The sequence below is a fragment of the Terrapene carolina genome, unplaced genomic scaffold (genome assembly GCF_002925995.2).
Source record: "Terrapene carolina triunguis isolate 2854851 unplaced genomic scaffold, T_m_triunguis-2.0 Scaffold111, whole genome shotgun sequence".
NCBI lineage: Eukaryota > Metazoa > Chordata > Testudines > Emydidae > Terrapene > Terrapene triunguis.
Window position 1 is genome coordinate 12291102 of NW_020664462.1, and position 24161 is coordinate 12315262.

Genomic DNA, 24161 nt, shown 5'->3' on the forward strand with positions numbered 1-24161 from the left:
AGAATCAAAGGAGTTGGAGATTAAAAATTCTATCATGTCACCTGTTAGTCCACGCACTCCCACTTTTCCCCAGTGCAGGATTGTTCTCTATGGTATATTTTCTAGTGTTTTGTTCTCTCAAGTTTTAAATATCTTAGGCCCTGTTTTGGTAAAGTACTTAAACAGACAAGGTGCCCTACTGATATCAGTGGGACTATTCACATGCCTAAGTCCTTTGCTGGATTTGAACCTTAGAGAAGGATAGTCTTGTAGTTGAAGTACCCATCTGGTATTCAGGCAGTCTTGGTTCAATTCCTGGCTCTGCAACAGACTTCCTGTGTTACTCTGGGCAAGTCACTTAATCTCCCTCTGTTCCCCATCTATAAAGTGGGGCCAATGACAATCCCTTTTGCCTGACTTGTCCATTTTGACTATAACTCTGTCTTTTACTATACATATGTACAGTGCCTAGGATAATGAAGCCCCTATCTTGGTTCAGACATGGAAGCACTACTGTAATACAGATGAATAATCATTTAAAAATCTCAAGAAATGGCGCTTCCGCACCCTAGTCCATAGGAGTTTTCAGAACTTCCACAAACATCCCTAAATTTAGCACATCCTGGACACCAGGGAATTTTGAAGCCCCTGCAATTATCTCTTAATTAGAATTTTAGTAAAGGGCATCATTAAAATTTCTGCACCCACAAGATTAATGAGGTTGGGAGATTAAAAGAATAAAAACAAACTTTCAAGCACTCTGATGCCTGACCTCCCACTGTCTCTTTCAAGTAAGGCTTACACTGTATCTTGTAGTGACGAAGTTTGTCTTCTGTCACTGTTATTCCTTTTTAAAAAACTATGGTATTTATTCTACACAAGTAACCGTCTAAAGCAGGGGTCTCCAAAGTGGGGTGCTTCGTCAGTTCGGGCGGGAGTCCGAGCGGTTTTTTTTGTTGTTGTTTCAGCAAAAATGGTAGAGCCGGCGCGGCAGGGGGTGCGTGCTCAAAAATTTTTTACTGATAGGGGTGCGCGATCAAAAAAGTTTGGAGATCACTGGTCTAAAGCATTGAAGTATCATTAATGCAAGTACTAGTGTTATGGACTATTAATGTGAAACTGTGCACTACTTTTTAAGGGTTGGTTTCCTGTTTATAGAATTTTACTTTTAAACCTTTTTTTCAGTTTTTAACAGGTGATTTCTTTTTAAAGGTTTGGGAATTGGTTTATCTTAATTTATATATATGTTTATTTGAACTATGTTTTACCTTCTTCATACTCAGGATTAACAGCCTGATTGAAGAAAAGTTCTAGTAGTTAGAGTGACTCTCTGATTTCGGTTTCCGCCTTCAGGCTTGGAGGAGAAAATGCAAGTTCTTTAAACAATAGATTTTTCTCAAGCTAAAATGGAAGTGTTCATTGGCAAAGGAAGTTTCTCAGGTGTGGACAAACCAAAACCTAAATTTTCAAGGTGCAATTTAGGTGCACTGTGATTATGAGATGCATTTGGAGTCCATATGCAGTATATATCTCATACAAACTATGTACCTCAGAAGAATCAGTGACAAAGGCTGTTGGAAAAAGGTGCCTGTGTGATATATTCTTTCACCACATATAGATCATCTAAGAATTAATGAGATTTATTCAGTGAAGATGATAATACACAAACACAGAATTATGGAAGCATATTTATTTACTATCTCACCTGGATTGTCCCCGGTAAATGCTACTACTTTACAGTCTGGACTAAACCCATAGCGCTGAATATAATATGGAGAAACAGAGCCCTAGGGAGTAAACAACACATGAAGAAAGCTGAAAAGTGCAAATTAATCCCAGAGTGTCAAAATACGTCTATAACACAGATTTCCAGCTGATTCTATAGTACTTCTACAGTAGCTGCAATAATTATTGACATTTGTTTTACACTGCAGTGCTTTAGAAATTTTTGAGCTAACATTTTTGCAAGATACAAACAAGAAAACCTCCTGAAAACATCCCTCAGATCAGATTCTGAAATGGTGAAGACAACAGCAGCATTCTGACTTCAGATCTCCCTCCAGTTATTCACAAAATATACACACACTTATGTTCCACACACACATACATATATATTAATATTCAAAATTAGATAGGAATACAGATATGCAATCAAAAACACATACACAGCTAGTATGCATCACTATGTTAAATGTGATATGAATTTTCATCATCGATTATCTTTTATTTCAAGGGTCGAGGATTCCATTCTTTTACATCTCACCAATAACAAATAGTAGCAAGAGGAGACTATTCTTTAAAGTAAGAGGACACTTAAAATGACTTCTAAAACACTGCTCCAGTTTTCACTGCCAATACCAGAAGACCAGCACTTGGCACTGGAATCACAGCACACTCCCAGATGGGTCAATCGTATTCACTAGTGCTTATATAGTGGCTGGGTGCCTGCTATCCCCACTCCCACACATGCACATCTCTCTTTTTGTGGTGCTGATCAGACCAAATTGATCTATTTCAAAAGGTATTCAACCTGATTCGTTTTGGCAATATAACAAAGATATGCTGGGTGAACTGAGGGGCTTTTAATAAACCTGATAATTGATTGAAGTTATTGCATGAGCCCTACAAACTTTATAACTACCATACAGTACTGAACTTGAGAAGCTTGAATGTCAGGCTCTATTTCTTCAGTGTTACTGACTGATAACAAAAGGAATACAGTAAATATCGTTCGCTCTTTTAAAGTCAAATAAGTATTTGTGGGTGTGCAAGGAAAGAAAAGAGACTTCTATCATTTGAGCACTGCCAACGGGGTCACCGCAATCTTAGTCTTTGTATCCCCAGCATGCAAAGACTAGAGGAATCTAGTGATGAAAGTAGTGACAGCTAGCAGCCACGAAAGTAGAGCTTGTGTATCCTTTCAAAGAAGTCAGCGCTCCTGCTCTGGAATGCACTTTCACAGCACTCCTGGACATATTAGCCAGCCAGAACAGCTCTGGGGACTACCCCTGGAGCACAGCATCTCCTTGTAAATGTACACCAAGAGGGGCCCCCAGCTGTTACACACAGAGCATAGCCCCAAAATCTTCCAATGACATGTTCATCAGCAGTTATCCTCCACTGGCACATACCAATACTGAGCTGGATAGCACAACAGGTCCCAGCTTTTCTTCTAATCCAGGCGCACAAGCATTGAGGCAGGCGGTGGACCATATTTTATCACGAATCTGCAGTAAATTCATTCCAGAACCTATGAGACAACAGTATTCAAACAAGCAATGTAGATCTTGGAACATAAGAATAGATTAATGAAAAGAAAACAAAATATACTGAATTAGAGGATTTCACCTGCCTAAAGGCAGAAAAGAAACTATAAATAAAAGTGGACGTTTAATATTGAAATGGAATGGTCTCAGCTGAGCAGAGCACAGGGATGTTGTAGTTACTGACTCACAGCTCTGTGGTAACTTTCATTTTGGAAACGGGGAGGGGGCAAGGAATCTTCCACACTGCATAGGGACTGGATATAGTCAAAGTCCTTGCACTCCAACCAGTGATGCTAGACTCCCAAAATAAGTGGGGGGTACAGACATAGACCCTGCAACCCCTCAACATTGGCCAGCAGAAAATGAAGCATATGCTGCACCCAATCAAAGGGTGATGCAGCAATTGCATTCCCTCTGCAGTCGAGGGAATTGTCTCTCAGGCACAATATTGCTAGGGTGACCAGATAAGGGGAAGAAAATATCAGGACACATGGTGGGGCAGAGCAAAAAAAAAAAAAAAAAAAAAAAGCCGAGTCCTGCCCCGGCTGAGCAAAAAAAAAAATTTTATCGGGACGTCTGGTCACCCTAAATATTGCAGGAATTCCTACTAAGGAATTTGCATGCACCCTAATTGGGCTGTGGTTTTAGGCCATCATTTTGCTGTAACTTATCCTCCTAAGATGCCTGTGAGGTTATGTTTGTATTATCACCCTCCTTTACAAAAGGGGAAATTGATCCAGAGAGGTCATGGCCCAAATTTTAAAAAGTACTATAACCTCTAATTTTGGGTGATACAAGTTTTGAGTGTCCAGTTTTATACATTTAAGACATGATTTTCAGACTTTTTGAATACCTTCAAGTCCAGCTGAAGTCAATGAGAGTTGTGGGTGCTCAGCACCTCTAAAACTCAGGTTCAGTGTATGCATTACTGGACACATTGTAAAATTTGGTCTTAATGACTGGCCAAAGCCACATAAGTGAGTCAATGTCAGAGCCAGGATTAGAGTTGAGGTGACTCTAAATCCGAACCCTGCAGTTAGCACATTAGATTAATCAGGCCTCCTGAATGGACAGGGCTGCCTCAATAGCTCATTGCATTCCCCTCTCTGTTTACACTGCTCCAGCTTCTCCTCTAGTTAAAAAGAACAAACATTTTTAAAACCCATGATCGACTGAGCACTAACTGTGGAGATGTTGATTACCATCAACTCATTCCCTGCACTGGTCTAAGATATATTTAATTAGACATTTCACTGTACTTTTAATAACCCAAGGTGAATTCTCTTAACTTAGTAATAATGTTATCCTGGGCTAAGAACACTTTTGCTTTTATATCTAATTAGCCCAGGACCTGTTTATCTCACTGACAGAAACTCAATCATTGTCCAAACTGACTGGGAAATTTGAAACCAATGGAATTTTGTTCAGTGCTACTGACCTTTAGACACTTCAACACATGTAGGGAGAGTGAAACTCACCCTCTGCACAGGGACTGTGAGATCAGGCTGTCCATGGAGTTTTGTGGGGCGGGGGGGAAGGAAATGTAGTCCACCGCTCAACCAACTGGCAGACCACAAGGCTGCAACATGGCCCCTAATCTAAACAATGGGGTAGCCCCTCTGCACCCCTATACAAGTATTTGAGACCATTGGATATGCAAGCACTGAGCTATATGCCACACCCTAGGTTAATTCCTAACAGCCTCTTCTGCTTCAAGCTCTTTCAGGCTACTGAAGAGCCCCCATCCACAGTGCTCATAGAGTGCAGAAATAACCCCCATCCCCACTGCAGCCCCTCTTCCAAAAGCGCTCTCTCACACACACACACACACACACAGGGATTAAGTGGCACAGTGGGACTTGCGCTAGACCTCTGCACTTTGGTGGCGTAACGTTATATAGAGAGGTCCAACAATGAGTATGTATGGGATATTTACACCAAATAACACACGGTCCAGTGTTAAAACATAACAGTGCCAGGGCTTCAAGAGTGAATGTAGCTTTACAGACAGAGTGTATTATACACTTTTGAGACACTAACTCAGGCCACATAGTAGGAAATTTAGATTACACCTTACCCGAGTTAATGATGTATAAATGAAATTAAATGTATTAAATTCAATCTCTCTCATTTCATGCAAATTAAATACACTTAATAAATTATATGCTGGTTAATTTGCCCTATGATTCAGCAGCAGGAATTCAACACAGCACAGCACACTTCCCATGGACAAGAGATGTATTTCTCTTTCCTGCTGTCAATCACACCCACCACCACCAAATGCAATAAGTACAACAGGATTTAAACAGACACACGGATATTCCAGCTTTTTCACGTTCTCTTATAAGGACTATTTTTAAAAAATCAGTCACCACACTCTTCAGGACAAACAACATGCAACACCAGTAGAGGTTCACAAGAGAGACAGAGGGTGCAAGGAGCCTCTTCCCACCACTTAAGCCCCCTGTACTAGGCCAGGGGTCGGCAAGTGGTACGTTTATTCACCCTAATTTAAGGTTTCACGTGCCAGTAATACATTTTAACGTTTTTAGAAGGTCTCTTTCTATAGGTCTATAATATATCACTAAACTATTGTTGTATGTAAAGTAAATAAGGATTTTAAAATGTTTAAGAAGCTTCATTTAAAATTAAATTAAAATGCAGAGCCCCCCGGACCAGTGGCCAGGACCCGGGCAGTGTGAGTGCCACTGAAAATCAGCTCGCATGCCACCTTTGGCACGCGCGCCATAGGTTGCCTACCCCTGGTCTAAGCATAATGGGAGTCCTTGCACAAGGACTCTGCAGGGATAGCACAGTGTCTGGACAAACCTAAAAGGGCCAAAGAGGGATGTTTTGTGGAAAAGCTCTATCACACATCTAGCTTCCTAGAGTAAAATGCCAAGTGTCTAAAGGTTTAATTATTCAGTGAGCAATAAAAGTTTTAAAGAAACATATGGTGATTTTGTGGGTAAATTCCTTATCTGAACCTAGAGACACATTTAATCAGACTTCTCTTATGCCGTTTTGCAAAAGGGCATGACAGTTCCAGTCTTTAAACTCTATCACCATGTGTTTGTATGCAGTTTTCTAGTCCCTTCTATGCAAAATGCAACTGGCAGAGCATTCAAATCTCCCACTTTAATCCTGTTCTATGGACACAGGGTGCATAAAATTGATTTTTTTAATAAAAAAATTGTGAGGTTTATTTAAATCAAATGTCTTTGATTTAAATCATATATAGGTTTCTTTTTAAAAGTAAACCTTTTTAAAATTAAATTTGAAAATTGACAACCCAGGTTAAGGCCTAAAATTACTATAATCTATTAAAATAATTTAAATTAAATACAAAAAGTAATAGTAATCAGTACAGGTCTGCTGCCAAGTTTCAAAGAAAGTCAAACCACAGAACTGGTGGAACCAGAGTTTGTTGAAGTACTAAACTAGCTTTTGACAGCTGAAGCTTCTTCTGCAGGTGCAGAGAGAATATCTTCTTCATATCAATTTATTCAACTAGTTCAGTGCAGTAACTAGCTTGTTCAAAGTTAAGAAACCAATTGCAAGTTGACAAAAGCAGGAAAGTTTGTTTTCCCCTTCCAGTCTACAAATAAAAACTAGGTGTGAAAGGTTGAAATCTACTGGTTCTAAAATCTTGAAGGACATGGTGACTAGAAACAATCAGTTCAGTTAATTCATTACAGATAATACTTCCTTTGTATAATAAATCAGATACTTTTGAATACAAAACATATTCTGATAAACTTTTTGATCATTTTTTACTTTGTATCCAGCACATTTAAGGTAGTTTTATTTAATAAATAAAAAATTAAAATGCTGCTTTTGAGCATTTTAATTTAATTGCATTTCCATCCAAATAAAAGCTTGATACAAATCACAAATAAAAAAATTAATCGATTGGTTAATAAGAAATGCATCATTCACCATTTTCTACCATAACAAAAAAGAAACAACTAAGAATTTGAATAAATGTGTTAACTTGTATAGTTTAAATAAATTTGTATAGGTATAGTGTATCCTCCTTGTTAGCAAAAAGAAGCAACAAATTTAGTATAAAGGCTGTATATAGTTGCAAATCAACACACTAAAAATCAACATGCTTTAATAAAAATCACACTTTCTTTAGGCAAATAACTAAAGTATAAATGTAAAACACAACTAAAACTGAGTATTTATAACAAGGTTTTCCGCTTGCTGATTTAAATCATGATTAAAATGGATGATTTAAAGTGTTTTGATTTCATAGAATGTCAGGTTGGAGGGGACCTCAGGAGGTCATCTAGTCCAACCCCCTGCTCAAAGCAGGACCAATCCCCAGACAGATTTTTACCCCAGTTCCCTAAATGGCCCCCTCAAGGACTGAACTCACAACCCTGGGTTTAGCAGGCCAATGCTCAAACCACCGAGCTATCTCTGTATAGACATAACATTATTTATTGAATGTCAAATAGCTTTCATATATAGATTATATGCTCTGACAGTGTTCACAACACCACAAAGCCAATTAGATGGGCAAAACAGCAACCTTTGCAATTCACTCTGAGCTCCTACAATGAAAAGATGATGATTCAATTCCCTCGGGCCACCAATTGCTAATAAATGTTCAGATATTTCTATACTACTCAAGGGTGAAAGGATCATTTAATTTACCTTCCAATTCAGAACCTGGTTGAGAAAATGTAAAAAATATTTTAAATGAGCTATTAACCTACTGGAGCCTATAGGGAGAAATTAATATTTTACTTATATCTATCTTTACATATAAAAGACAGGTAGAATACACATACCTTCCTACATATTCATCTAGATGGCAGTCTAAAGATTGCCAGTACTCCAAGGGTTAAAATCAAGGTGAGTCAAGCCATACAAAGCAAAGCCAGATCTTTGACCTATCACTTCATATGGATACACACTCAACAACAAATGGATTCAATATCGGAGGTCATGGTTCAATGGTGATTGAGAAGAGGATCCATATGTGGATGGAAGGGATTCAGGATCTCATTGCAAGCATCATTGATTGGTAGTTCAAGATGATCAAGAAGTGCAGTCAGGATCAGCAAATGTTAATTACTGATGCAAAAAAGCCTAAATGATTCAACACTGGAGGTAAAAAACAAAGTTCTATTACAAAGGGCCAAAAGACATCGCCTAATTTGATTTATTAATGGACTAAAAGTGAAAAAAATATCCAGTGATCAATATTGTAAAACGTGTGTGTGTGTGTGTGTGCGTGTGCGTGTGCGTAAGCTCTCTTCTTGGTTAGTCAAATTCGTAGCTGGTATATCGCTATTGGCATCAACAGAGCTACACCAGGATGAATTTAGGCCAATATGCTTCCTCTTGACAAAGGCCTTAATTTAGTATGTTCTTCTTTGGTAGAACATAAACAAGTATGCTAAGCTATGGTGTGCCTAAGGTACTTACAAACATTTCAAAACATAAAAGCCTCTCCATGTCAAGAGCTGAGTAGCTGTTCTTTAATGTGTTTTTTTAAAAAAAAAAGTAACAATGCCTCAAGGTGACACACTCAAGTATTTTAGGTCCCAAATGTATCTTACTTTTAACATCTGCACAACATACATGGAAATCGTTCCTCATTTCCCACAGTGTAGTTAATTTTTTTTAATCAAGCAAGCAAGGGTGTTCTGCTGCTTATGGATAGCGAGTCATGCCTTATGAGACTGGGTCTTAAAAAGGAAAAAATTTAAATTGGAGTAAGTAACATTTCCTAGTGTAATCTACAACTTTAAAGACATAAGTTGTTTAGTCCTCTAGTGTAACTTGAGGGGTCTTTTAAAGCCTATGTGACCTGAAGTTAAACCTACAGAAATGAAGAATAGAGGTCTATTATATGAACATTATTTTGAGAGATGTATTTCCAAATGCAATATACAGGATCCATGGAAAGAGATCAAGTGAACTGCAGGAAATTGTACAAGACGAGAAAATAACAGGCTTTTGTAATCAGCAGCAAAATAACTATTGCATAATAATTATTTTTTATTACTGGAATTAGAATGATCTCCCATTATGTTAATGGAAGACAAGGGAATGGAAGACAAAATGTAACTTAAATAATACATGATCTTCAGTCTAGTAAAGACTGGCACTGTAATGTCTTACTTCACTCTCTCATCTTTTTCACACAAAGATTTAATAAATGTTATATCCTCAGGACTGAATATTTACTCTAGGTATTTAAATGTCCAGAGGAGCAACAAAATTAGAAGGGCACCATATGTGTAAGTTAGAGCTGGTTAGAATGCTATATGTTATCTGTGAAAAAATTCAAATGAAACAAAATATTTCCCATTTTGGTCAAAGTTTTTCACAAAATGTTTTGTTTTTTTGACTAAACCAAAAAACATTTCCATTTCAAAAACCGAAAAAGTTGGTTTTCCTCCCTATTTTCTCTCTCTGAAAATAGTTTTCAAAAATCAAACCATTTTACTTTTTCATTGAAAAACAAATGGAAAATTTCAACCAAAATGAAAATTTTCTTTTCGTTTAAAAAGTCAGTTTTTCCACACACACAAAAATCCCAAAGAGTTTTGACCAGCTTTAGTTTAAGTACAGTATGTTGGGGTTGCTTCTCCTAAGTGCTGAGGTGCTCTGTGAGGGACTAAGCACCCTCAACTCCCAATAAAGTCAATGGGTTGCACTTTCTGACTATCCATAACCTGCACTAAAGATCATGGGAGTGACAGATGCTCAGAATCTTTCAGGATTTAGCCCATTGGGAAATATGATGTAGACCTGCAAAAATTATTACTGAAGCTTACTGAAACTTAAAGGTAACCTGCAAAGAAAAAAGTAATTGGGCTAGTCACCTTTTTGCCTGTATTATGATGCAAAAAAGGCCTGTTTTGTTCTTATTTATTTTTGCTGGTTTTTCTCTTTAAATTAGCAATTAAGACCCTGTCTTGGCTCACTTTGATGACTGAAAAAATACCAAGACAATGTCATCACAAGAAAGTGATGACATCAAGCAATCAAAAAGGGAAGGGATTCTTTACTTAGATTGTTTAAAACCCTTTTATTTGTTTGCTTTAGTTAACACCTATTTAACAATATCAGCTAATAAACATTTTGGAGAAAGGATGTTTTTGTTATAAATTTGTCCACCAATTAAAATGAGAAAGCTCATATACATGTTGTGAGACCCAATCCAAACAACGGAAGAATAGAAATATCAGGAATGTCAAGTCTAAGACAACAAAAAGCAAAATTATAACTTTGACAGACATTTCATACATCCTTCATACATCATAAAGCAGAAAAATAAAGTGCACAAATCCATTTTTGTAAAAACCTTTGAGGGATTCTGTAAGAAAGTGGAGGTTAGAAAGAGAGAGTGAGTGTGAGTTTGAGTGTGTGTGTGCGCGCACATGCATGTATGCACATGTGGACAAAGGGCTGACAGAATTAAGATGAACACTAAAATGGGAATAATTAATTCAGTGCAGAGCCACAAGTTTAAATACACTCATCATCAGAGCAGTAAGACTTGAACATGTGGGAAACATCTTGCCCCTCTTCTACTCATGATGGAGAGACAAAGGGAACTCCCATACTAGACTATCCCCACCGAAAAAGAAGAGACACAACACTTACCATCACAATAATCGATGGGTGCATAAGCACTTAGAAAAAGGGATGCTGCAAAGCTACTAACCACAGAGATTCTCTGAAACAAAAAGATAACATGAGATAGTAACTCCCGTCAACATTCATGCCAAAGCAACTGCAGTTTGAGTAAATGAAAGAAACAAAATATTAATAAAATCTCAGCAATGGGTACTGTCTACCAGAAATAGTAGTACTACAAGGATTATCCAGTAAAATTTTCCTTCCTGGGCTTATAGAAGACATCCATATAAAAAGGTACCTTATAATAAAAGCTTTTAATAGCTTTTAGCTCTGAAACATACAAAATATACACAATATATTAGCGTATTCTGCCTTAGCATGAATTACTGCACAGCCATGATGTATCCAAGGGCCACAATTTAATAAAAAGAAGTCTGCATACAAAAAAACAGAGAGGCGGAAAAATCAAAGCATGGATGACAGCACAGAAACCATACCGACAACATCCATCAGTGAATCCAAAGGGAAACCAAAGCTAAACAAGGAATAGATCTTACAAACTTCTGCTGCCTCTTCCGAGAGACTCTTCCATCACCCCTACATGGGCTCTTGTCTTCCTGAGTCCATCAACTTCTTCCTAAGTCAGGCAACATAGATCACCCCTGCAGTTAGCCCTCTGACAGCCATCAACTATGCATTGCAACGCTACCTGCTACTATGCCACAAACTAACTGCTCAGAGATAGATTGTAGATGGAATCATAAGGATGGTAGGCTTTAATGACCCTCTATCTCTTTTTGAGGCTCTACCCAGGGACACATCTCAACATGGCTGAGGAACACAGGCCGTGCCCTTCCTAGTGCTCCAAAGGACACTAGCTGCCTAAAAGAGAATGAGGAGTGTTGGGTTAAAGGTTGGTTCTGGCTCAACTCTCTAAATCAGCCAGCAAAACAGGCTGGCACAGTGGAGGGAACGCACTGCATCCTCTATAAAGTAGTGAGCTGCCAAGCTAGTGTGTGCTGCCTGAGGGTCCTCAAGCGGAATTCTTACCAAGACAGAATTCCTCCTGGGGGCTCTGGTTGTAATATGGCACTGCCACATTCCTTTCAGCACAACTGGGGAAGCCAAAGTTACAATCTAGTCCTCAGCCTCTGGACCCACTCTGATCAAGGGCTCACATCGCAACGATCCCAGTTTAATTCACTTCTGTATTTGATCTTAAATTTGTGACCAGAATATATAGTCTGTCTTCCATCCATTCCACTCCATCCCACACTAGAATAAGGGGTGTCACAATAACATTCATGCAAATACAGACAGAACAATATTAAAGAAAATATTTCTTTATAAAGCATATAGTGAACCTGTGAGACTTATTGCTGCAGGAAGTCAACTGGTCCATATTGGTAATAGATTTTAAAAGCCCTGGAAATTTTATCAAGTGCAGTAATAAATGCCAAAACAGGAGTCTCAGACAGATCTCATGCTTCAGGGTGTATGTCCTTCCCTCACGTACAGCACTGCCTACATGCATTACAGGGGTTTATCACCTTGCTCTGAAGCATGGAGTAATCAATCACTGCTTGAGGCAGAACATCAGATTTTCAGCCTTGAGCAGTTAAAATAATAATTGTGATTGTTGATTTCTGAAATGTCAATAAAAAAGGAAACTTTCGTTTGAAATGTGTAATTTATTTTATAATTATAGAGATCAAAATAACTTTCAAGGGCCAATTTGTTAAAAAGGGCTCAACTCAACCTCCAGTTTTTCCTGGGTAACGCTGCCTGGCACCTGTTTTGCATCAGCAAACATTGCACTGATGCATGCAAATAGCTGTTCTGTGGGTGTATCAACTGTGCATAATCACTTGTTTGTGTGAGCAAATGTGGTAATACCCGCACAAACTGGTGCAAATGTAATTTTGTGCAGGCAAAATTAAGGCCTACTTTTTAAAAACTTCAATTCAAAATGTTGTGACTCAGAAGTATTCACAATGTTAAATGCATCATTCTAAAAGGATCTGATATTTGATTTTCATCTGCCAAATAAATGACAATTAAAAAAAACAGACCCACTTTATAAAAGCATTACCTATTTTGCATTATGAAAACTAATTCAATAAACAAAATGTATTTCTTTTTAGCAAAAACTTTTTTTATATTTCCTTAAAAAAATTAAAAAGATTTTCAACTGTGATTTCCAGTAAGTGGATTGAAGTTGAGCCAACCTCAGTTTGTGCGTAGACCTCAGGATTCTGGCTGTAAATCTTTGCTATCTGGTTTCCTGTAAAACGCTGAGAAAGAAATGCAAATGCTTAGGAATACAAACACTAAATGGAGTCAATAATCATTAACTCTGTGTAATGAGTTCAGTACATTGCACTTTGGATATTTAATTTGCCTGATGCATGATGAAAGTCAGTGCACAGCAGGCAATCTGCACTAAACAGGCTATAATGCATAGTCTCATTATGAGAATTTTGCTCACCTTTTGGAAAAAGGCTGTGAAAAAGCATTACTATCCATAATTTATGTTTCAGAAATGACAGTTCAATGGAATGAATCATACTGATTACATACAGAGGAACCCAATACAATGCAAACATTGGCCTCCAAAGCCTTAAAAGGTTCCCAACTTATACAACTCTGTATAGGTGGGGTAAATGGGGGACAGGGTGTTTCAAGCCAGAAATAACTAATGGCTAAGGAATAATTATTTCTCATATATGTATTAAATCATATAAAAGAAAAATGCTTAAGATACTGAACTTTTTTTAAGTTAATTCATTGCCTGTTATAAGTTAAAAAGAAACATTTTGCACTGTTTAAAGTTTCATTTCAACTCAAATGAGCATACACTCTGCACAACAATGAATCAAAAGGAGCTATGCATATGGATAGGACCATATTTTGATGAACTTACCATCACTAACAAACTGACAACCAGGTGCTATTTACATATGCTACTTGTCTAAAACAGTGGTGCGCAAACTGGGGGGGGCGCAAGAGGTTCTCTTGGGGGGGCGCGAAGAACCTGGGATCCTGCAGGTCCCAGAGGACCCACTGCCATAATAGCAGGAGTGGGATAAAAACAGAGTGGGTATTGGGGGCGGGACAGGACCAGGAATTAAAAAAAATAGTCCTCCCGCACCACAAACAACATGAATGCCCCAGCCAGCAGCCGCCACTCTCCAGCCGCCCAGCTCTGAAGGCAGCGATGCCGCCAGCAGCAGCGCAGAAGTAAGGGATTACTTCAGATTACAAGTGATGAGTGGGTGAGACATAACAAATTCCGTGAATGGTAATGGGGGGCACAACTGGAAAAGTTTGCGCACCACTGGTCTAAAAGACTCCTCTCACTCCATGACATATTGTCACAATTGTGGTAGGAGAAGGTGCCTGATCTGAAGCCCCATTGCAATAAAAAGGGTGGGGTGATGGGGCATTCTCTGTTATGGCCGTGGACCTTTGGAACTCACTTATCCCCCAAATCCACAAAAAGTCTGAGTTTGTTAGCCTCCCTGGAGCGCTGAAAGGTCCATTTTTATTCCCTTACATATGAAGAGATGGGTGTTGAGTAGGACTGGATAGTGGTGTTGCTGGGCTTCGGATGTCTTGTTTAGAGACGTTTATTAATTTAACTAAAATTAAATTTAGAAACACTCTGTAACATGTTTTATTACTGTGGGCATCTGCATGAAAGCAAAAATTGAAATTAATCTGGTCCTGCATCTTTTTCCTCACTTAAACTCAGAGACAGGTCCTCAACTTGTGCAAATTAGCATAGCTCCACCAGCTGAGGATCTGACCCACAGAATTACAGAAGTAATGTACAGTAATAATTCATCCAGTCACTCTTTCTGCCAATGCAAGTTTGCTTCATACAATACATTTTCTAGTGCTTTGACTCATCTAATTTTACAACTCCCAAGCAATAGAACATCACCCCTTCCTTTGTGAGGCTATTCCAAAGCCCCATACATTTCACTGCCAGACAGTTTTTGTCAATATTCAGACTAAACTTACCTTTTCATAAGTTTCAGCCCCATACTGATATCACACTTAGTGGCTGTGGACAGAATTATTTTCTAAGTTTGCAATGAGGTACCAGTGACTCTATAAGAACTTTAATTCTTTCCTCCTCCAGTTCTCACCTCGCATGCGCGTGAACCAGTGATATTAGCTAGGTGCTGTGCCCCTCCAACAGCTTTCTCAAGAGATAAGCACTGGGTAATAGTACTAGAATCCATCCAGACAGGGCTGTCACTGACAGAAAAACAAGCCTGGGGAAAAAAATAAATCATCAAAACGATTATCACTCCAGGAGGGACTTTCACACTAATGACCAAATCCTGAGAAGGTATCTCTGCCTGTATTAGGCCCAAATACAATAGAACAGAAGAATGAACATAGTGGGTTACACCAAGGGCAATTCTAGCCCGGTATCCTGTCTTCTGATAGTGGCCAATGCCAGATGCTTCAAAGGGAATGTACAGAACAGGGCAATTATCAAATGATCCATCCCCTGAGGTTATCATCCAGTACTAGCATCTGGCAGTTAGAGGCTTAGAGCATGTTAGAGGACACCAAGAACATGCGCATGGAAATGCCACATTGTTGCACTGGAGATCCCTCACTGTCAGACTCTACACCCATCTACAATCCATATAAGCCAGCATGTTGGAGAGACAGTCAGTGGATTTGCAAACAGCGTGAAAACCCCAGGCCAAACCTCATGTTGGAGAGAAGAAGCAAGCTGTAGCTGCCACTCTTTTATGTATCTTGCAGTAGCTAGCCATGGGACAGCTATGCAGGTTACCAGGCCCTGAAGCAGATGCTGGGGCTAAGGATTCCATTCCTGAGCTCTGCTTTACTTCAGCACAGTTCTCTCACAGCATAGTCCTTTTGTTCCAGTTTTCAGGATTTATCCCTATGGATAACTACTGTTGTTCTTACTGGGGTTGTACTGACATTGTTGTCTCCAATGACTAGTTATGGTCTTTTGGGAATTCTTCACATGACTCTCAGAACACCACTATGCAGTATTTTAACCCAGTCCCCAGAAGTTCTTCAAATGTTCATTGCAGACAATATTTTCATTTGGGAATCCGGATATACAGATTTAAGATTTGAATAGACCAGCTGTACAGATGTCTTCTTCAAATGTTTAAAAGTTCTTTCTGATCTCAAGGTGGGAAAGGCTGGTTTCAAGATGTAACTTGAATGTAGAGGACTTCAATAGACAAACAGACCTCTACTTTGCTTATATCTTTAAAGGAGAAGGCTTTTCAAATCTATGTCCACAAGCCACAAAACAACCCCAAGCAGTCACTTTGTGCACAGGAACTCCTAGGACCATAATTTGAACCTTCAGCGATAAGTCTATCCTGTTTCACATAAGTATTCTTGCTAATAAAATCTTGTGAGTTGAATGGGAAATCAGATCTAAACATATTATCCATAATGGAAAAGATGTTTAAAAAAATATTAAGCTTTATAAAACAATAAACAGACCACTTGTCACACATTCTGGTGCTCACTGGGTGCTGCATGTTTTAACAAAATTGCATGAAATACTGAACCCCCTAGAATAAAGGGGGGAAAGTGTATACTGCAGTGGCTTCTAACACAAACAGGCAAAGGGAATATTTTGGAAGGAAAAAGCAACTGTTCAGTGTCAGAAAGAGGAGTGTGTGTGCTCACTCTCCCTTCTAAGCTCTTCATTGCACATATTACCTTTAGTAACTGATGTAAAGGAAGATCAGGTGATAAATTCTTTAAAATTTGGCTGGCTCCTTCTTTCCAATACACGCTTCCATGTTGCTGTAGAGGATATAAATTTTTAAATTAAAGATGGCCCCCAGGATGTCAAATACAGATTCCGATCTGGATTTCAAACATTAAATGGAGGAGAACCATGTCCAAAGTGGGACACAGATTTATTGATTAACTAATGCATTAAACAATTCACCTTTTTTGGAGACATCCAGGCCAATTAGATCATTTAATTACAGTTCAAGAATGAGCAATGTATGTGCCAAATCATCAAAAATAGGAGTTTATCTGGGAAAAATGTAGACTATTAACTAAAGCAGCATCTAGTGGGCTCTACTATAATATTGCTAGTTGCAGCTATTGCCTTACCCAAGGATTCTACCATAGAAGGGCATCTATAAAATGCAGTCAGGGATCCTCTGAATGACTTTCTGTCATTTTGGGCCCGACACACAGGGTTAGACTCTTTGTCTACTGATTAAAGCAGAGAAGTGGGAATCAGAATGCCTGGGTTCTTTAATCATATTCAAGGTACTTTGTCTGCCATTAATTCACTGTGTAACCCAGAGCAAGTCCCTTAGGCACCACTAATTTGGAGTATTCAACTTGAAACATATAGCCCCTGATTCTCTGAGCATCCAAACCTTTAACTGAAGTCAATGAAATGGCAAGAGTTCAGCACCTCTGATTAACCAGTCCTAGGAGTTTGAAGCTGAGCAATTGACAACGGAGACACCAAAAATTAGTGGACACTTTTGATAATGCCTGCCTTAATCTCTCTGCACTTCACTTTACACAACTGCAAAATGGGTCTAAGACTTGCTTACCTCACAGGCATGGTGTGAGGCTTAATTGGTGAATGAATGTCTAAGTGCTTTGACATCTTCAGAAGAAAGGCACTGTGCAATATAGGCTAAATTAGAGAAGCCCTACACAAGTGCCTAAGCAAGAGGCAACATTTACACACAAGGCAGCCATCATTTGGTTTCCATTATTCCTGAGGATGCCTGGTGCACCACCCAACAAATGAAGAGCTCTGATGAGAGGGATGCTTGCTACACCTTGAATAGATTTTGCATGCTCAGTTCTTCACTATGTATATTCCCCTCTCCTTAAGTGCCTGTGAAACAATCTTGCAGACACAGCTGCTCAAACTCCCCCTCCATCTCCAAGCATGGCTCAAGTTTGCAAAACCATAATAGAGCCCCGTAAGTGTGAAGAATTTAAATGACATGAAACCATCGAGTTGTACACACAGCTAGTCTATGTAACCATACTGTTATCCTTGTCCTCTCTGTCCTATTCTCTTCTTCCAGTTGTATACAAGTTGCATCTTGTATTAAATTAGCTTTTAAGTTCTTCAGGCAGAATCTGTCTCTTATTATGTATCTGTACGGTGTCTGGTACAATGAAACTTTGATCTTAATTGAGGCCTTTAGATGCTATTGTACTACTACTAAATAATAAGTATCATTATTCCTTAATACTCTGTTGAGGACATACAATATGTCTGATTTTTCCCTTTAAAAACTAACCTGTCCAGCCCCAGAAAAAGCTCTCACATGAGAGAAGTTAAAGCCAGAAGACTTCATCTTTTCCAAGATCATATCCAGAGCCTACAAGAACAAACAGAATCAAGAGTGATTGTAATGAGCTACCAAATTATGCATACTCACAGTCCTTAGAATTAAATTGTAAGTATCTGTCATCACTGATAAGGGTTCAGTAATAGATAATGAAAAATTAGCTAATGACTAGGGATTTTTTGAGAAATTGAATAAATTACTTTATTAAGCAGGAGCCCATTTTAAAAAAGGGAACTACAGAAAAAAATTCTTCAAACAGGTTGAATCACAAAGGACAAATCATTAGATCTTGGCTCTTTTTTTGGTCTTCATTGGGTTCCAATATATTAAAGAGACATTGTTGAGGTTGACAGGTGCAAAATTGAACAATTTATTTTGTTCTTACATTTGGAAAACCCATGGAATTCTTTGTGGTGCAAGGTCCAATCTTGGAAGATGCTGAGCATCCTCATCTCCCACTGATTTCAATGGGAGCTATGGACGTTCAGCACCTCTGAAATTCAGATGATTTATTCAGATGGCTAAATATGGATTTAAATGCTTAACCTTTAAACACTCAAGTCTGAAAATTTTGCTCTTGCCATGAGATTTTCAAAGGACACTCTGAAATAACTTAGGACCAAAAATTAATCTACCTTTACACAATCATTGCTGTGACCTAGATTTTGCCACCCTTACTCACGACTTCACTAGACAAGTTGCCTTACTAGGACTACTTACATAGTAAGATTCTACTCAATGTGAATACGCGGTACAGAATCTGGACCTACATGAGTAATTTTCTCTGGATCGTGAATATATGTTTTTAGAATACAAAAGGAAACCATCAGTATTTTAAGCTAAATATTTTCTACCATTATCATAAAGGGCCTGCACTACAAAGTTTTATGATCAGCTGCTGCAAAACCAGCCAGCCAGCCAGCAGAGGGAAACAAAACCTGGCTAATAAATCTTATTCTCAGAGGATGAAATTAACTCTGATGTTGCACAAACAAAGAAGTAAACAAAGCAAAGCCAAACTGGCTCCTCTTCCATATGAAACAAAGACAGCAAACAAAGAATGTTTTCCTAATTAAAAAAGAAGGAGAATGGGCCAAATTCTATCCAGCAGATGCAATATTCTGCAATATTCAGCAGGGCTGAAATGGGTTCAAAATCAGTTATGAAAGAACTTCTATTTTTCATGCATCTAGTATTAAAAACAACGGAGAGTGAAGAAACAAAAGCATGACAATTTAAGAACTCCAGCTTCACTTGTTCATGATGTGAAAATTTCCATTTCAAAGAGATAGATCTGCATGCAAAAGAAACAGAAAACAAGCAAACAAAACACCTTAGCTTGAATAGAAATCTTAATTGCTGCTCATAATTATAATCCTGAGTTAAGAAGATGAATCATATAATAACACAAATATACTCAGACAACCAAAATTAAAACATGTTCTGACCTTGATCCACATTAACACAGGAGAAGTCACTGTCAGCTTATCACTGTGGACGTGGACGCCGCAATTAGTCCTGCAGAAAGACAATATTTTCTCTTGAGGTGGGAGGAGAACCTGTCTTTTTTTCACATTTGGTCATTTTTCCCCCTCCAAGCAGTTTTTTCACATGATCATTTATGATCAAAGAGCACACGGTACTATTTAGTACACAGCAAGGATAAAAACAAAGTTAGAAAACTCAGCCTGCTCTTTGGAACTAACATTTTGATATTTTGACTAGTCACAGGGAAAAAAAATAAAGTCCCTGATCCTGCAGTGAGATCCAAGAGGGTAGACTCCTACATTTGCCCAGTACTTTGAAATCACTGCGGTTCTGCATAGGTGGAAGGGTCTATCTGCACAGATCTCATGCAGCAGTAAACTCTTGGTCTTTTATATTCATGCTGGTGTCCTACAAGGCAATTTGACACTAAAAGCAAAATACCCACACAAAGACTATCCACAGTGAGCCCTTGTCCACACTACAAATTACTTTGATACATCTTACATAGCTCAGGGGTGTGAATAATCCACACTCCTGAGCGACAAAAGTTATAGCGACCTAAGTGCCAGTGTAGACAGTGCTATATTGGCGGGAGAGCTTCTCCCACTGACATAGCTACCGCCTCTCGTGGAGCAGGAGTTATTAAGCCGATGGGAGAGCTCTCTCCTGTAGGCTTAGAGCGTTTTCACAGAAGCACTACAGTGGCATAGCTGCATCGGTGCAGCTGCACCACCGTAAATGATGTAGTATAGACAAAGCCTTAGGCCTGGTCTACACTACGAGTTTAGGTCGAATTTAGCAGCGTTAAATCGAATTAAGCCTGGACACGTCCACACGACGAAGCCCTTTTTTTCGACTTAAAGGGCCCTTTAAACTGGTTTCTTTACTCCACCTCCGACGAGGGGATTAGTGCTGAAATCGGCCTTTCCGGGTTGGATTTGGGGTAGTGTGGACGGAATTCGACGGTATTGGCCTCCGGGAGCTATCCCAGAGTGCTTCATTCTGACCGCTCTGGACAGCACTCTCAACTCAGATGCACTGACCAGGTAGACAGGAAAAGCCCCACGAACTTTTGAATTTCATTTCCTGTTTGCCCAGCGTGGAGAGCACAGGTGACCACGCAGAGCTCATCAGCACAGGTAACCATGATGGAGTCCCAGGATCGCAAAAGAGCTCCAGCATGGACCGAACGGGAGGTACGGGATCTGCTCGCCATATGGGGAGACGAATCAGTGCTAGCTGAACTCTGTTGCAGTAAACGAAATGGCAAAATATTAGAAAAAGTCTCAAAGGCCATGAAGGACAGAGGCCATAACAGGGACGCACAGCAGTGCCGCGTGAAAATTAAGGAGCTAAGGCAAGCCTACCACAAAGCCAGAGAGGCAAACAGAAGGTCCGGGGCAGAGCCGCAGACATGCCGCTTCTACGCGGAGCTGCATGCCATGCTAGGGGGTGCAGCCACCACTACCCCAACCGTGTGCTTTGACTCCATCAATGGAAAAGCACGCAACAGGGAAGCGGGTTTGGGGTAGGAGGAAGATGATGAAGACAATGAAGATAGCTCACAGCAAGGAAGCGGAGAAACCGGTTTCCCCAACAGCCAGGATATGTTTATCACCCTGGACCTGGAACCAGTAACCCCCAAACTCACACAAGGTGTGCTCCCAGACCCTGAGGGCGCACAAGGGACCTCTGGTGAGTGTACCTTTGTAAATATTACACATGGTTTAAAAGCAAGCGTGTTTAATGATTAATGATTAATTTGCCCTGGCAATCACGGCCAGTACAGCTACTAGAAAAGTCTGTTAACGTGTATGGGGATGGAGCGGAAATCCTCCAGGGACATCTCCAGGAAGCTCTCCTTGATTGTCAAGGCTCCTTCCCCACTCTGAACTTTAGGGTACAGATGTGGGGGCCTGCATGAAAACTTCTAAGTTTAACTACCAGCTTAGATCTGGTCCGCTGCCACCACTCCCAATGTGCTAATTCCCTTCCCTGGGTAGCCTTGAGAGACTCTTCACCAATTCCCTGGTGAATACAGATCCAAACCCCTTGGATCTTAAAACAAGGAGAAATTAACCATCCCCCCTCCTTTCTCCCACCAACTCCTGGTGGATCAAGATCCAACCCACTTGGATCTAAAAACAAGGAAAATCAATCAGGTTCTTAAAAAGAAGGCTTTTAATTAAAGAAAAAGGTAAAAATCATCTCTGTAAAATCAGGATGGAAAATAACTTTACAGGGTAATCAAACTTAAAGAGCTCAGAGGACCCCCCTCTAGTCTCAGGTTCAAAGTACAGCAAACAGAGATAAACACTCTAGTAAAAGGTACATTTACAAGTTGAGAAAACAAAGTAAAACTAACACGCCTTGCCGGCTGTTTACTTACAAGTTTGAAATATGAGAGACTTGGTTAGAGAGATGTGGAGAACCTGGATTGATGTCTGGTCCCTCTCAGTCCCAAGAGCGAACAACCCCCAAAAACAAAGAGCACAAACACAAGCCTTTCCCCCCCCCCCCCCCAAGATTTGAAAGTATCTTGTCCCCTTATTGGTCCTTTGGGTCAGGTGTCAGCCAGGTTATCTGAGCTTCTTAACCCTTTACAGGTAAAAGGATTTTGGAGTCTCTGGCCAGGAGGGATTTTATAGTACTGTACACAGGAGAGCTGTTACCCTTCCCTTTATAGTTATGACAAACCCCAAGGATGATGTGCTGGAGGAGGAAATGGAGGAGAAGGATGGGGGAGAGGTGACAGAGAGATCCAATAGCGTGGCAAGCCAGGACCTCTTTTTGACTCCTGAGCAGTCTAGCCACTCTCAGCACTCCAACTATGGTGAGCCTGATGGAGGGGAGGGAACCTCTGGTAAGTACTCACTTCGCTTCAATATTGCATGGACACACATCCTCATGTACTACTTTTTTAATCAAGCTAGAAGAGGTAGTGAAATAACCAATACAGGTACAGTTGCTATCTGCTTCTCATTCCCCAGTACAGCTAAGCAGAGGGGGCCCTGCGGAACAATTTGTTTATGCACACCGGGATGTCCCGTGAATCCTCCATAAAGATCTCTAGGAAACTTTCCTGGAGGTAATCTGCAATCCTTTGCCAACGGTATCTTGGGAGGGCTGCCTTGTTTCTTTCCCCACAGTAGGACACTTTGCCATGCCACTCGGCAATTACTTCAGCAAGCACCATTGCAGCACACAGGTTAGCAGCATACGGACCTGGTCTGCAGCCAGACGCATGCAGGAGCTGTTCCCTTGAAGCCTTGGTTACCCTCAGGAGTGAGAGATCAACTACGATCACCACCACCTGTGGAAAATGGTGCCACATGTATCTTCTGGGGCTGCAGCAATACCCAAGGCACTCCACTCCATGGGAGATTAAACATAATGACAACCCCACATATACCCAGCTGTGAGAGCCTCATTGATGTATACGCTTGTGAATTCCCTGTTCCTTCCTCTTTAAAGATACTTTACCATGTATGTATGAAGTTTACCTCAGCATTACATACATATGTTTGCATGGATGTGGAATAAAAATCTACTTATGGAAACTGAATGAATCTTTATTATGCTCCAAAATATGGTGACCGATACTGTCATTCACAGATAACAGCAATAGGTGCATTTGCCTTGTTACAGTAGTGCACACACACCGATCGTTACAGGGTTCATAGCACGGTGCCAAAAAACAATGCCAGGCTCAACATATTACAGCAACACACATTACTGTGACTCAGTTTTAAAATGCTCCTTCAAAACCTCCCTGAGCCGAATAGGTCCCCATTGAGCCTCTCTTATAGCCCTGATATCTGGTTACTCAAATTCAGCAGGCAGCTATGACCATAGGGATATTTTCCTCACTGAAGTTTAACCTCCTGAGACAGTGCTAGAGACCCTTCAAACAGCCAAAGGCACACTCAATAGTCATTCTGCACCTGTTGAGCCTGTCGTTGAAGCGCTCCTTACTGATGTGGCTGGTCATGAGCCACGGGAACAAGGAGAAGGCTGGGTATCCCAGGATCACTATTGCCATTTCCACATCCCCAATGGTAATCCTCTGGTCTGGAAAGAAAGTCCCTGCTTGCAGCTTCCTGTACAGACCTATGTTCCTAAAGATGCGTGTGTCATGCATCTTCCCTGACCAGCCCATGTTGATGTTGGCTAAATGACCCCAGTGATCCATCAGTGTTTGCAATACCATAGAAAAGTAGTTCTTTCTGTTGATGTACTCTGTGGCAAGGTGGTCTGTGGCCAAAATAGGGATATGTATGCTATCTATCGCCCCTCCGCAGTTAGGGAACCCCATTGCTGAAAAACCATCCACTATTTCATGCACATTACCCAGAGTCACAGTCCTTTTTAGTAGGAGTCAATTAATGGCCCTGCACACTTGCAACCCTCACGGTGAATTTCCCGACTCCAAACTGATTTGTGACTGATTGGTAGCAGT

At 40.0% G+C, this 24161-nt stretch overlaps 1 protein-coding gene across 3 annotated transcripts in view; it reads right to left on the reverse strand.

Annotated features, from left to right (window-relative positions):
- XYLB (xylulokinase) overlaps positions 1 to 24161 on the reverse strand; it is a 138799-nt gene that overhangs the window by 110678 nt on the left and 3960 nt on the right. For 2 of the 3 annotated variants that reach the window (XM_026652035.2, XM_026652033.1), the window contains 8 exons: positions 19663 to 19732; positions 18164 to 18244; positions 16590 to 16676; positions 15008 to 15136; positions 13082 to 13147; positions 10878 to 10950; positions 3111 to 3229; positions 1685 to 1766 (listed from right to left, as the gene is read on the reverse strand). In XM_026652035.2, the coding sequence (XP_026507820.1) occupies positions 1685 to 1766; positions 3111 to 3229; positions 10878 to 10950; positions 13082 to 13147; positions 15008 to 15136; positions 16590 to 16676; positions 18164 to 18244; positions 19663 to 19674 (649 nt within the window). In that variant the 5' untranslated portion in view covers positions 19675 to 19732. Of the gene's footprint in view, positions 1 to 1684; positions 1767 to 3110; positions 3230 to 10877; positions 10951 to 13081; positions 13148 to 15007; positions 15137 to 16589; positions 16677 to 18163; positions 18245 to 19662; positions 19733 to 24161 lie in introns of those variants that run through there. The other variant, XM_026652032.1, reaches the window with a different exon arrangement.